Here is a 14,381-nt window from a genome sequence, read left to right as displayed (position 1 = left end):
TGAGATGGCTGGATGGCATCACCGACTCAATGGACATGAGTTTGAGTGAACTCCGCGAGTTGGTGATGGACAGGGAGGCCTGCATGCTGCAATTCATGGGGTCGCAAAGCGTCAGACACGACTGAGCAACTGAAATGAACTGAACTGAACTGAACTGTCTTCTTTTCACAGCTATTTGTAAGGCCTCCTCAGGCAATGATTTTGCCTTTCGAATTTCTTTTTCTTGGGGATGGTCTTGATCACTGCCGCCTGTACAATGTCACGAATCTCCATCCATAGTTCATTGGGCACTCTATCTGTCAGATCTAATCCCTTGAATCTATCTGTCACTTCCACTGTATAATCGGAAGGGATTTGACTTAGGTCATACCTGAATGGTCTAATGGTTTTCCCTACGTTCCTCAAGCCCCACTCTGGGCCTCAGTTTTCCATCCAAACTAGGAAGGGGGTGCACGAGAAGAACACTTTCTGCTCTTAGTCTCCTGTGAGGCTCAGTCTGGTTGGAGCCCCAGGTCCGAGGGAGCCCACAGGTCCCTGACTGGGCCTCTCACCCTGGATAACCAAGCATGGCATCTGTCTCCAGCTGCTTCCAGCCCTTGTCTTCCTTTTAAACCCCAGATCACATCCTCACCACCCACTGGAGAAATGGCCCTTCATGTTAGTAATTAAAGCCCCAAGATAGTTGAAGTGTCTTACATTCTTTAAAAAAAAATGATTTTTACACAAAGATAATTCTTAATTTCATCCACTAATAAACATTTTATAATTGTACAGATAAAAGAAAAAGAACTCTTAAACAAAAACAAAAATGTGCTCAGCACCTCACTCCCAAAGATAGACTAGAAGAGTTAAGTGAATACTATTCTAGACCATTTGTCTATGTGTGTGTGCATGTGTGTGCGTGTGTGTGTGTGTGTATTTTTAACAAAATCACTGACCATGCTATACATGCATTTTATAACCTATTATCTCAGCTAATTGAGTGTAGTGGATGTCTTTTCACCTCAATAAATTTGTGTCAGCATCATTATCTTTTAATTATATAATTAACAATTTTTGACTATATTATTTCCCAAACTCCACAAAGGTACCAGGAAAATAACCCAGAAAATACAAATAAAAAGTAAAAGAGGGGAAAAAATCCGTAATTCCATCCCCACGAAAGTCCCCAAAGCAACTTTGTGTATATCATTCTAGACTTTTCTTAATACTCATATGTTCTTGAAATATGTGTATATTTTTAAAATAAAAGAAGTAAGTAGTGCTGTTACCTACCTTTTCACTTTATATAATGGGCATCTTTCATCTGAATAAATACCTATCTAAATCACCATTTTTAATAACTGCTCTGGTATTCCATCGAGAAACAGGATCGTCTTAATCTAGCCAATCCTTTTTTGATGGATATTTAAATGAAGTTTTCCATTTAAGTTATATTTAATATCAAGTATTAGTTTAGGACAACTTCTTAGAGTAGAACGCTTAAGCTAAAGGGTTGCACATTTTTAGAAGTGTTTGATTCCCATGCCAATTGCCTTCTAGAAAGTTCACTTAGCTCTCCCATCCCAGGCAGTGTGTTTCTCCACAAGGCCAGGAATTCTGAATGGCTTCTCTTTGGGTTTGTTTAAAGCAAAGACTGCCCTGAGGAGGCAGAGGCTCCAACGGATCTCCACCCTACCTCCAAGAAGGAGGAGGAATATCGCAGGAACATCTGGAAGGGCTTCCTCATCTCCATCCCCTACTCGGCCAGCATCGGGGGCACCGCCACCCTCACGGGCACAGCCCCCAACCTCATCCTGCTTGGCCAGCTCAAGAGGTAAGAGCGAGTGCTCCCCGTCCCTGGCACTGGGGCTTCTGCCTCTTCTACTCCTCTCCTCCTCCTTCACCCAACATCCAGGGATGTGTCTTGGGTGTCTACCATTGTCCAGGCTCTGGAGACCCAGCGATGCCCAAAGCCCAAAGCCCAATGCCCAGCAAAATCCCTGCTCTGGGGAACTTCCATTCTGGTGGGAGATACAAACAATAAAGGAAAAGGCAAGGGAATATATACTATGTTGGCGTGATCCGTTATGAAATAAAATCGAGCAGAAGAAGGGGGCAGAGGTCAGAGGAGTGGGCGCTGTTTTATCTAGGTTGGTCGGTATTGTGCCATCCCTCTAATATGGTGACATTTGAGTAGAGACCCAGAAGTGATGGGGTGAACTTTGTGGACGCAGGAGGGAAGAGCACCTCAGACAGAAGGAATAGCCTGTACAAAGGTGGGAAGCAGCCCAAAGACTGGCCAGGCTGGGGTGCAGAAGGGGCTAAGGTAAGAAGACCAGGGCAGGCACTGTCAGGAAAGTCAGAGGAGAGCTGAGAGCAGAGGGGTGACATGACTTGACATCTCCTTCTAAAACCAACCCCAGTGGGAGGTACTGGTGTGTGGCTGTGATGTCCTCCGAGAAGCCTTGCAGCCAGGCACATGGGCCAGCAGTGGAGTGGACTCTGCCAAGTAAAATCTCCCCATCACCGAACCTGTTCAGACAGAGGTTGAGTGGCCATTTGTCAGGGCATGAGAATCAAAGAGATGGATTCTCTGATGGTTTGACATCAATTTCATTTTTTTCAAACCTCTTAGTCTGAAGATGTTAAAAATCCTTGTATTTCAAGATTCTAAATACTTTCAGATTCCAAGATTCTGAGAGGTGGGGTTTCTAAGGTTTTGTTACCGTGGAAATGTTTCATATATTAAATTAATCCACGTGAATCCAAATGTAAGCATTTAAGAAACCAACAGCAACAACATGATATTCAACATGGCTCCATGTGCTGGCTGACGTCTTTATCTGGTATTCAGCCAAAGAATCAAGGATTTATAGGGATGATGGAGGAAAAGCTAACTGCATTGGTCTTCCTGAGAGTGGGTTTGATGCACGCAAGTCAGTTCTATACTTGTGGGTAGTCAAAGTTATTTTCATGAGAAAACTTAAGTACACCCATGTCTTACCTCACAAGCTGATTTTAAAACCTTAACTCTCTACCATATTCTCAGGTTCTCAAATCTTTTGATTTTCAGTTCTGTTCAGTCACTCAGTCGTATTTGACTCTTTGCAACCCCATGAATCACAGCACACCAGGCCTCCCTGTCCATCACCAACTCCCAGAGTTCACCCAAACTCATGTTCATTGAGTCGGTGATGCCATCCAGCCATCTCATCCTCTGTCATCCCCTTCTCCTCCTGCCCCCAATCCCTCCCAGCATCAGGGTCTTTTCCAATGAGTCAACTCTTCACAACAGGTAGCCAAAGTATTGGAGTTTCAGCCTCAGCATCAGTCCTTCCAAAGAACACCCAGGGCTGGTCTCCTTTAGGATGGACTGATTGGATCTCCTTGCAGTCCAAGGGACTCACAAGAGTCTTCTCCAACACCACAGTTCAAAAGCATCAAATTCTTCAGCGCTCAGCTTTCTTCACAGTCCAACTCTCGCATCCATACATGACTACTGGAAAAACCATAGCTTTGACTAGACGGACCTTTGTTGGCAAAGTAATATCTCTGCTTTTGAATATGCTATCTAGGTTGGTCATAACTTTCCTTCCAAGGAGTAAGCGTCTTATAATTTCATGGCTGCAATCACCATCTGCAGTGATTTTGGAGACCAAAAATATAAAGTCTGACACAATTTCCACCGTTTCCCCATCTATTTCCTATGAAGTGATGGGACCAGATGCCATGATCTTAGTTTTCTGAATGTTGAGCTTTAAGCCAACATTTTCACTCTCCTCTTTCATTTTCATCAAGAGGCTTTTTAGTTCCTCTTCACTTTCTGCCATAAGGGTGGTGTCATCTGCATATCTGAGGTTATTGCTATTTCTCCTGGCAATCTTGATACCAGCTTGTGCTTCTTCCAGCCCAGCGTTTCTCATGATGTACTCTGCATATAAGTTAAATAAGCAGGGTGACAACATACAGCCTTGACATACTCCTTTTCCTATTTGGAACCAATCTGTTTTTCCATGTCCAGTTCTGTTTCTTCCTGACCTGCATATAGGTTTCTCAAGAGGCAGGTCTGTAAAAAACAGTTATTCTCAGCCATGGGTGTGTTTAGAGTCTCCAGGAAAGGTGAAAAAACATATGCTTGGATCTCAGCTGCAGAGATGCTGATTTCGGAGGTTGGGCATGGGGGCCAGGCATTGGTCTTTTCCCAGTTGATTTCAGCCCCCATTGCAAACCTTTGGTGTCTTTTCATCTCCATTCTTTGAGCAAAGCCTGGCTGTGAGACTGAAAACCAGAAGCCAAGATGGTTCTGCTTCAGATATGGGGACCATCCAGGATGACCCATTTGTCTCCTCGGTTAGCAGGAAGTGCCAGCAAAGGGGCAGTCAGCTAGGAGGACAAAGCAGGGTGTTCAGTGTTAGTTCTTGCTGGAGGCTGTCCACAGGGATGGACAGGAAAGATGGGAGTACTGAGGCCCTCAGGGGCTGGTCCAGAGTTGAGAGATGGGGGACATGGGAGGGCATTTGATGTCAGAGGGTTTTCAGGCTGCCTATTCACTCTGATGTGAGCAAGCCTTGAAAAGAGATTAGGGAGAAAATGCTGGAACTTTAAGTAAAAATATCCAACATGAAGGGTTTTAAGTAAAGGGCATGCAAATTACATGCGAAACGTATACAACATTTAATTGCATAAGCCTGGGCCTTCTCATCGGGAAGGGAGGTATTTGAAAGGAATATGGGGTTTATATGAGGTTCTGATTTTCAAGCAGGGCATGTGGTGAGACCGGGAAATGGCTGCCCTGAGTGTTCACCTTGGTCTTCACTCCCCAAGTACATTGTATTGGTTTATTCTGATCACACCTGATATAGGAACTTTATATTGGGTTGGCCAAAAAGTTCGTTTGGGGTTGTTTTTTCCAGACCATGAAAAAATGGAATGAACTTTTTGGGCAACACAATATATTACTCAGAAAATACAGGGAGGAAAAATCTGAAGCGCTTCAGCGCCCCTGTGAATACTGAGCATACTTCCTTCAGTTTTCCTCTGTAGGGATGTGTCCATCCATCCGTCTGGCTGACTCTGGCGGGCTCTCACCTCTCTCTTTTCTCCAGTTTCTTCCCACAGTGCGACGTGGTGAACTTCGGCTCCTGGTTCATCTTCGCCTTTCCTCTCATGCTGCTGTTCCTGTTGGTGGGCTGGCTCTGGATCTCCTTCCTCTATGGAGGGATAACCCTGAGGTACCCGGGCACTTAACTTGAGCTTTGCAGCAGATGGAACCGGGCTGGGGTCCCAGCTTCCCGCTCCCTTGCGAGTGACCCTCCTAAGTCCTTCCAGTTTCCAGTCGGATGTAGTGCCCGTAGTCATCCTGGCCTCCCAGGGGGTGGGGATTACAGGTGGTGTGGGATCTTTCCTGCTGAGCTCAGGCCCTGGGTGAATGCCACCCACCATCAATAATCACTAATTGTATTATTCCTTAAGTCAGGTCCACACTCACACCACAGGAAACGCTGTTCAGTGTTTCTCATTTCACGGGGCCTCAGTACAGGAGGTAATTTGGGGCAGCCTGAGGACAAGGTATCAAATAACACTGACTCTGATAGTGAGAAAAATATTCCTTTATCAACGCTGCTTATGCTGGGGAGAAAGTCTCAGTAAGGTGGGGAAAAACTTTAACATCTCTCTAGGCATCTGGTCCCATCAGTTCATGGGAAATAGATGGGGAAACAGTGGAAACAGTGTCAGATTTTATTTTGGGGGGCTCCAAAATCACTGCAGATGGTGACTGCAGCCATGAAATTAAAAGACACTTACTCTTGGAAGAAAAGTTATGACCAACCTAGATAGTATATTCAAAAGCAGAGATGTTACTTAGCCAACAAAGGTCCGTCTAGTCAAGGCTATGGTTTTTCCAGTGGCCATGTATGGATGCGAGAGTTGGACTGTGAAGAAAGCTGAGTGCCAAAGAATTGATGCTTTTGAACTGTGGTGTTGGAGAAGACTCTTGTGAGTCCCTTGGACTGCAAGGAGATCCAACCAGTCCATTCTGAAGGAGATCAGCCCTGGGATTTCTTTGGAAGGAATGATGCTAAAGCTGAAACTCCAATACTTTGGCCACCTCATGTGAAGAGTTGACTCATTGGAAAAGACTCTAATGCTGGGAGGAATTGGGGGCAGGAGGAGAAGGGGATGACAGAGGATGAGATGGCTGGATGGCATCACTGACTCGATGGACGTGAGTCTGAGTGAACTCCGGGAGTTGGTGATGGACAGGGAGGCCTGGTGTGCTGCTATTCATGGGGTCGCAAAGAGTCGGACACGACTGAGCAATTGAACTGAACTGAACTGAACATTTCCAAATCATCCTTTTAAAACAGGAAGAGCAAGTCTCAGGCCCAGAGACTTAAGCCAGCAGTGGTATCCAGCCAGATGTAATAATGTTGCTTTGCTTTCATGTCTTTATTTTTATGGGTACTTTCTTTCTTTTTATGGGTTGACAGGTGATTCTTGTTTGCTATTTATGGCAGTGATAGAAAGCTTTCTATTTAAATATCTGCCTTTAATTAAAATGCTAAATCTAGTTGGAGCCCATGGCACGTGAACATAGGAACATTTGTGAAGGGAGTTACGAATGTGTCAGTTCACTTCAGTTCAGTTGCTCAGTCGTGTCCGACTCTTTGCGACCCCATGGACTCCAGCACACCAGGCCTCCCTGTCCGTCACCAACTTCCGGAGTTTACTCAAACTCATGTCCATTGAGTCAGTGATGCCATCCAACCATCTCATCCTCTGTTGTGCCCTTCTCCTCCTGCCTTCAATCTTCCCCAGCATCAGGGTCTTTTCCAAGGAGTCAGTTCTTCACATCAGGTGGCCAAAGTATTGGAGTTTCAACTTCAGCATCAATCCTTCCAATGAATCCTTCCAGGACTGATTTCCTTTATGAATGTGTGGGTCTGGGAAAATACTCACATAGGAGCTTCAGCTCAGGGCTGGAGTAGCAGGCATGTCATAAAGTCATTCTCTGACTCAGTTTCCTCACCTCTCTGGGCCTTAATTTTTCTCATCTGTAAAATGGGACTAGTAAGAGCTATTCAAGATCAAAGAGATATGAAAACCCCTTGAGAATTGAAAAGCTCTGACTGTGGTGTTTCTTGACCTGTCAGAGCAGAAACTTGGGGTTCAAAGCCCGGCTTAGTCCAGAGAAGCAAGCCCAGACATTGGACTCAGATAAACCAGATTTCACATCATGGTTCTGCGTGACTTTGAGCGACTCTGTCCCCTCCCTGAGGCTTTACCTCTTTAATTTCTACAATTTTCACTTGTAGATAGGGGATAAAAATGAAGTCTGGGTTTCCTGGGTGGTTCAGTGGAATACAGCTTCCCTGATAACTCAGTTGGTAAAGAATCCACTTGCAATGCAGGAAACCCCAGTTTGATTCCAGTGTCGGGAAGATCTGCTAGAGAAGGGTAGGCTACCCACTCCAGTATTCTTGGGCTTTCCTTGTGGCTCAGCTGGTAAAGAATCTGCCTGCAATGTGGGAGACATGGGTTTGATCCCAGGGTTGGGAAGATACCCTGGAGAAGGGAAAGGCTACCCACTCCAGTATTCTGACCTGGAGAATTCCATAGACTGTATAGTCCATAGGGTCGCAAGAGTCGGACACAATTGAGCAACTTTCACTTTCAGTGGAAAAGAATCTGCCTGCCAAGTAGGAGACAGGGGTTTGATCCCTGGGTTGGGAAGATTACCTGGAGGAGGAACCAACCAACAGGAGGCAACCCACTCCATTATTCTCGTCTGGGCAATCCCCATGGACAGAGGAGCCTGGTGGGCTGCAGTCCATGGGGTTGCAAAGAGTCAGACACAACTGAGCAACTAAGCACACACATTCCCCTACTTACAATATATAAGGGACTTCTCTGGTGATTCAGTGGTTAAGACTCTGTGCTCCCAATACAGGTGGCCTGAGTTCAATCCCAGATCAGGGAACTATGATCCTGCATAGTTCCTGCATCCTCTAAGGTGCGGCCAAAAAAATAAAAAATAAATACAATATTTGAGAGCATCTGTTTCCATGCAGCAAGGTGGATTTTTGCCAATCTGATAAGAGAAAAATAATTTGCATTTACTTTAGGAGTAATTTTGAAGAACTTTTCATACTAAGGGGTAAGATGAAAACTTTTCATATATTCATATGAAACCCTCATATATTCATATGAGACCCTGGTATTTCCTCTCCTGTGAATTGTTTAACTGTGTGTTTATACACTTTGTACATTTAAATACTTGATTGCTGGTCTTGGTTTTATTGATTTCTAGTATTTTCTCTGTATTGAAAGATTAGTGCTTATTTTGAGTATGAGTTACAACTTTTTTTTCCCTGATTTTTCACTTTGCTTATCATGCTTTCTTCTGTGCATAAATTTTTAGAAACATTTTATGAGGTGAAATTGTCAATTTTTTCTCATGTGGCTTCTAAATTTTCAATTGCAGTTAGAAAGGTCTTCCTTCCCATTATAGAGTTATGAAAGAGCAGTCCCATGTTTTCTTCTAGTATTTCTGTATTTTGTACGTTTACATCTTTTCATCTATTTGGAGCTTGTCCTTTAGGGTGCAGTGTAAGGATGCAACTTTGGGGTACAGGTTTGGAGTCAGCATTTTTTGTTGTTCCAGATAACCATTGAGTTGTCTCAATACCTTTTCCTGACACACAAACATTTTTAATTTTAATGAAGTCAATTTATTTTTGTTTGCTTGTGCTTTTCATGTCATATCTAAGAAATATGTGCCTAATCTGAGGCCATGAGAATTTATCTCTATGTTTTCTTCTAAAAATTTTATAGGTCTCGCTCTTCTTATGTTTAGGTCTTTGAACCATTTTCAGTTAAATTTTGTGTGTACCAAGAGGTAGGGGGCTCCACATTCATCCTTTTGCATGTGGCTATCCAGTTGTCTTGGGCCTTCCCAGGTGGCTCAGTGGTAAAGAATCTGCCTGCCAAGGCAGGAGATGAGGGTTCGATCCCTGGGTCAGGAAGATTCCCTGGAGAAGGAAATGGCAACCCACTCCAGTATTCTTGCCTGAAGAATCCCTTGGACAGAGGAGCCTGGTGGGCTGTAGTCCATGGGGTCTCTAAAGAGTCAGACAGGACCGAGCAACTGAGCTCTCACACACGCGTCCAGTCGTCTTAAGACCATTTGATGAAAGACTGTTCTTTCCCCGTTGAATGGTGTTGGTACCTTTATCAGAAATCAATTGACCGTAGAAGTGTGGGTTTATTTCTGGACGCTCTATTAGATTCCATTGATCTGTATGTCTCACATCATTGACTGAATAGGTCATCTTTCCTACAACAAGCTGGGGCACCAACTTTATCATAGACTAAATCCCCATTTATGGTGGGGTCTATTTCTGGACTTTGTATTTTATTTCCCTGGTGTGTATGGTTTATTCCTGAGTCTGTTTGACCCCAAAAAAGATTTTAAGCCTGGGAGCCAAATGATCAGATTCACATTTTTAAAAGACCATCCAGGCTATAGGTGGGCAGAACAGATTTTAGAAAGGGAACAAGAAGGCAGGGTGACCACCCAGCAGGCTGTCACAGTCTCCAAAACAGAGGCAAAGAGGCCTGGCTAGATGGAGGTAGGTCGCTGAGGTGTTTTAGATTGCACTGGCCACTCCTAACTTCCCCGCTTCTGTTTCAGGGGCTGGAGGAAGAAGAAATCTGAGCTCAGAACTGATGCAGAAAATAGGGCTCGAGACACGATTCGGGAGGAATTCCAGAGCCTGGGGCCCATCAGGTACGTGGCGCAGAGATCCTCGCTTGGGGTGGGAAGAGAACTGGGCGCTAGACTTTCAGGAGAGCTACATCTTGGGGACTGAGTCCAGAGGGAATTTCAAGACCAAAAGCCTGGGAGCCTGGAGTCGGAGGGTAGGGAGATGACTTAACACAGTCAGCCTCTTGCCCTGGCACTGGGGTCGATACGCCGAGGACCAGCAAACCTCTCAGGCTTGGAGTGGGGACATGTCACCTTCCTGCCTAGTGCCCGCTTTCCCTCCTGATCCCTGCCTCAGATGGCTCCCAGCACCTCGTTCAGTGCATGTTAACGTGAAAATAACCAAGAGTCAGCAGGCCCACACACAGGTCTGACTCTGCTACTAACTTCCTGTGTGGCCTTGGGCAAAGCACTAACCCTCTCTGGGCGCTGCTTCCTGATTTGTGAGATGGGCACACTGGGTAGATATTTACTCCAACATATGGGGGGGTCTCTCTTTTGCCTCTGTCTGCCCCTCTCTCTGTGTTTGTCGCTCTCCGAATCTGCCCCACTCTGGATATCTAACTGTTCCCCTCTTTCGCCTACCTCTCTGTTCCCGTCAGTTGCCTTTCTCTCAGGTTTTCTGACTCTGTCCGTGTCTCGCTTTCTTTCTCTCTCCGGATTGTCCCTAGGACCCTGGGAATGATATGACGTGTTTGCAGGGAGGCGGGCCTGATGCTTAGGAAGGACGCTGGGGGCACATGGAAGCCCCAGGAAAGGAACCGGTTACACGGGGCACTCCACGCCCCTCACTCTCGGGACCGCCCCCGGAGGCAGTGAACCACTGCTTCCGGCTCTCAGAGGCAGGGCCTGGGCGTAGCCACACCCACACCCGGTGGGCCCCCGCCGCAGGCTTTCCCTTGCTGCTGTCAGGCCAAAGCCCACGGTCACCGCGGTGTTCACATCTCTGCGTCGCAGGTTTGCCGAACAGGCCGTGTTCATCCTTTTCTGCGTGTTCGCCATCCTCCTCTTCTCCCGGGACCCGAAGTTCATCCCTGGCTGGGCCAGCCTCTTCACCCCTGGGTGAGACTCTGGGGACCCATGGGATGGAGTCCAACAGGGGAGCCTCGGGGCTGGGCCCCCCGGAGCTAAGGAGGCAGAGCCGCTGGGGAGAGCAGGGCTAGGCTTCCGCCTCTCATCCCGTGTGGTTATTACCAGTTCCTTCTTTTGCTCTCAAAAGAGCTTAGGTTTGGATGATAAAATATCTGGGTTCTCGTGTGATAAGAGCTCTGCCTTTGGAATCAGACAAAACTGGGTTCCAATGCCGGTTCCGCCACTACACACTGTGCAACCCTGAGCACGTGGTTCATTCATTCATCCCATTATTCAATCAATCAACTTTTATTGAGCACCTATTAGGTGCTCAGTTGCCCCGCCGCATGTGGGATATTCCTGGACTGCAATGGAACACATGTCCCGTGCAGGTGGATTCTTAACCACTGGACCACCAGGAAAGTGCCAAAAACTTGCCTTTTTTTTTTTTTTTTTTTTAGTTTACAAGGTATCTCAGTTGTATTTCCGTGTCAAACATAACAGTTGATGTTATTTTTTATCTTTTTTTAAAACAAGCAAGGGGTACTTCATTATACATATATGATAATACACAATTTATTTAAACATGTCCCTACTAAAAATCCCCCCCCTTTTTTTTGTTCTTATCAGTAATGAACATCCTGGTACATAATCAGTGTACAAGAGCCCAGTTATTCCCTGAAGATAAATTCCTAGACATACAAGAACTGGATCAAGGGGTATTCACATGTAAAGTTTTGAAACGTACTGCCAGCTCCCCGACTCCCCCTTCAGAAAGCTTATTTTCCCACCAATAGCCTGTGTTTCTCAACATCCCCATTAGATATTGTCAGCCTTTTCACGTTTTACTTGTCTGTTAACACGTGTTTTCATCTGTGTTTCTCTATTACATTGATACTGACCATCTTTCCCAGTTTCTTGGCCATTTGAATACTCTTCTTCCCAAATGTGTGGGCTGAAAGCGCCTTTGTTGGCATTTGGCTCTGTGCTTTATTGAACTCAGAGCCAGAAATATCTGCGTTCAAAGTCATTTCTTCTTCAGACCATGGTCTGGCCCTGAGCAAGTTGCTGCTGTTCTCTGAGACTCAGATTCCTTATTTGAAAGGGAAGATACCTGCCCCTGAGGACTGTCTCTGAGACTTCGGTGGGGTTGATATCCCCCCCGGACACATTGTGGATTCTTGGAAGGTGGCAGGGAGGTTTCAAGGGGCTGTGAGGTGGGCTCTGCTGGTGTGAGCTTCATCTCTGGGTTGCATCTTTGTGCGCTAAGCTGCCCACCCCAGGAGGAAACAAATAGGAACTGAACAAATACACTCAGGGCTTCACAGGAGCCCCAGTTATAGTGATGCATAGGGGTTCCACAGACTCCAGCCTTTGGCGGCTCTCAGATTCTCCCCTCCTTGATCAAATCTCTCTTCCTAGGGTCCTTGAAGTGGGAAGATAAATATTGGTTTGGCTCCAGCAGAGTCTAAACGTCCCAGGGAGCTGTGGATAAAGAGCTTTCGCATCCACAGGTGGCTCGCTTGCCGAGCGCAGTGCAGAACAATCGTTGGCCTCCAACAGCGTCCCCTCCCAGTGGGCCTAAGCCCCTGCCACAGATCCTCAGCTGCAAAGCTGCCAAGCCTTGGCCTTCTGAGATGCCTTGTCTTTGCAGGTTTATTTCTGACGCTGTCACCGGCGTGTCCGTTGTCACCATCTTGTTCTTCTTCCCATCACAAAAGCCGTCCCTCAAGTGGTGGTTTGACTTTAAAGGTAAGGTGGGCAAGGCCAGGGCATCAGTGGCCTGGAGCGTGGTGATCAGTGGCCTGAAGGCGGGGCCCTCCTGAGACTGACAGCCCCATTTTACAAACACACGATCCCACTGCTTCCCTCTCCCTGTCTGAGCTTTTACCAGGTCTGGGTACAGAGGTGCCAGAGGTGATAGTCCAGGGCAAGGGTTAGCAATTAGAGTCTCTGGGTCAAACCCAGCTGGTGGCTGTTTCTGTACAGTCCCTGAACTCAGAATAATGGCTTTCACATTTTTTAAATGGTTGAAAAGAATAAATATATATATATATATATATATATATATTTCTGACTCGTGAACATGACATGAAATTCAAACTTCAGTGTCCACAAATAAAATCTTTATTTCTTGAAGAAGAAATTCGTGGACATTTATTTTCTTTAGTCATGTAAGTGCCTCTATAATAGCCTCGGCTCTGCCCAGAAAAACTCTGGGCCCAAAGCAAGAGCCTAAGGAGCCAGAGATGGAAATCTCCTGCTGGGTTCTAGACAGAGAGGAAGCAGGGGACTGCGGCAAACCTAGACCCAGGCGTTCAATTCCAGCCTCAGGAAATCACTGAGCACCCAAACTAAAGCGTCTGTAGGCTGGCCTTCAGACCTCCAGATTATGACCCCACTGGGGTTTCAGCTGGTGTCTGCAGAAGAAGGTGCTAACATCTGCTCCCAGTGACAGAGGCCGCTGCTGGCCCGTCACCCTCCGAGGCTGTGGGATGAGCTCCAGGCCAGAGGTCAGGAATTAGGGGTTGTGATCTAACCCCTATTGTTGGTGGAAGAAACGCGTATTCCAGTGGCAGCTCCTGTTTCCAGGAGGAGTGGAGGTCTGCATGTGTGGAGTTTACTCTGGCAGAGGTGGACCCCAAGCCTGGGGTCAGGTGGCTTAAACTGTGGGCTTTGAGTCTCTGCCACTGAACGGGATTCAGTTGTTTTCTTCATTCCTGCTTCTCTGTCTTGCTTCCAGCTGGCTTTCCTCACCATCCACTCCCTGTATCATTTCTTGATCTGTTCAGAGTTTCTGCTCAGATGGTAGAGAATCTGCCTACAGTTCAGGAGACCCAGGTTCGATCCCTGAATTGGGACGATCCCCTGGAAAAAAGGGGATGGCAACCCACTCCAGTATTCTTGCCTGGAGAATTCCATGGACAGAGGAGCCTGGTAGGCTACAGTCCATGGGGTCCCAAAGAGTTGGACACGACTGATTGTCTAACACTTTCACTTTTTTTAACTTTTTTGTTTTCAGAGTTTCTCCTGTTTCTGAGCTTTGGCATCTGTGTAACTTCTACCTCATTAGTGTTCCTGCCTAATTCTAGCTTCTGTTCCCCGGTAGAGTGGTCCCCCTGAGAACACCCACTCCCACACAGTACCTACTCCTGCTGCTCCTCCTACTTCCTGCCCCCGGTTTCTGTCCCTCGAAGCATCGAGTCCCACACACTTTCTGCTACTGTCCTAAAGGGTTGACTCCAGTACTCGACACCCATACCTTCCACACCGCCTTAGAGAGTGGTCCGTCAGTGCTCATGTAGAGAAAGTGACTTGATTAAGGTCACACCGCCAGTTAAAAAGAGAAGGGAGGTGGACCCCAGACATCCAAGCCAAGCTTGACTTTCTTCATCTTGCCCACTGGCTCCCATTCCTCTGCGGGTCTCAGTGGTACTTGTGGCTCCCTTTATGACTGTTCCCCAAGCACTGAGGCTCCGCCTACTGGGTGCTGTGCACTGTGCTTGTGGCTGGTGATGGTGATGTGGGTGATGATGAAGAGGGGGAGGAAGGCGAGGAGGAG

General features: G+C 46.5%; 1 protein-coding gene across 1 annotated transcript in view; it reads left to right on the top strand.

Moving 5' to 3' along the window:
- The window catches only part of SLC13A3 (solute carrier family 13 member 3), an 87,119-nt gene that overhangs the window by 54,051 nt on the left and 18,687 nt on the right, over positions 1-14,381 (top strand). Inside the window, exons 5-9 of the mRNA XM_018057964.1 lie at positions 1,631-1,816; positions 5,088-5,213; positions 9,677-9,772; positions 10,706-10,810; positions 12,474-12,571. Coding sequence (XP_017913453.1) covers positions 1,631-1,816; positions 5,088-5,213; positions 9,677-9,772; positions 10,706-10,810; positions 12,474-12,571 — 611 coding nt within the window. The remainder of the gene's footprint in view (positions 1-1,630; positions 1,817-5,087; positions 5,214-9,676; positions 9,773-10,705; positions 10,811-12,473; positions 12,572-14,381) is intronic.

Source organism: Capra hircus, chromosome 13 (genome assembly GCF_001704415.2).
Source record: "Capra hircus breed San Clemente chromosome 13, ASM170441v1, whole genome shotgun sequence".
NCBI classification, from domain to species: Eukaryota; Metazoa; Chordata; class Mammalia; order Artiodactyla; family Bovidae; genus Capra; species Capra hircus.
The sequence above is the reverse complement of the archived record's forward strand: the minus strand, read 5'-3'. Positions and strand labels throughout refer to the sequence as shown.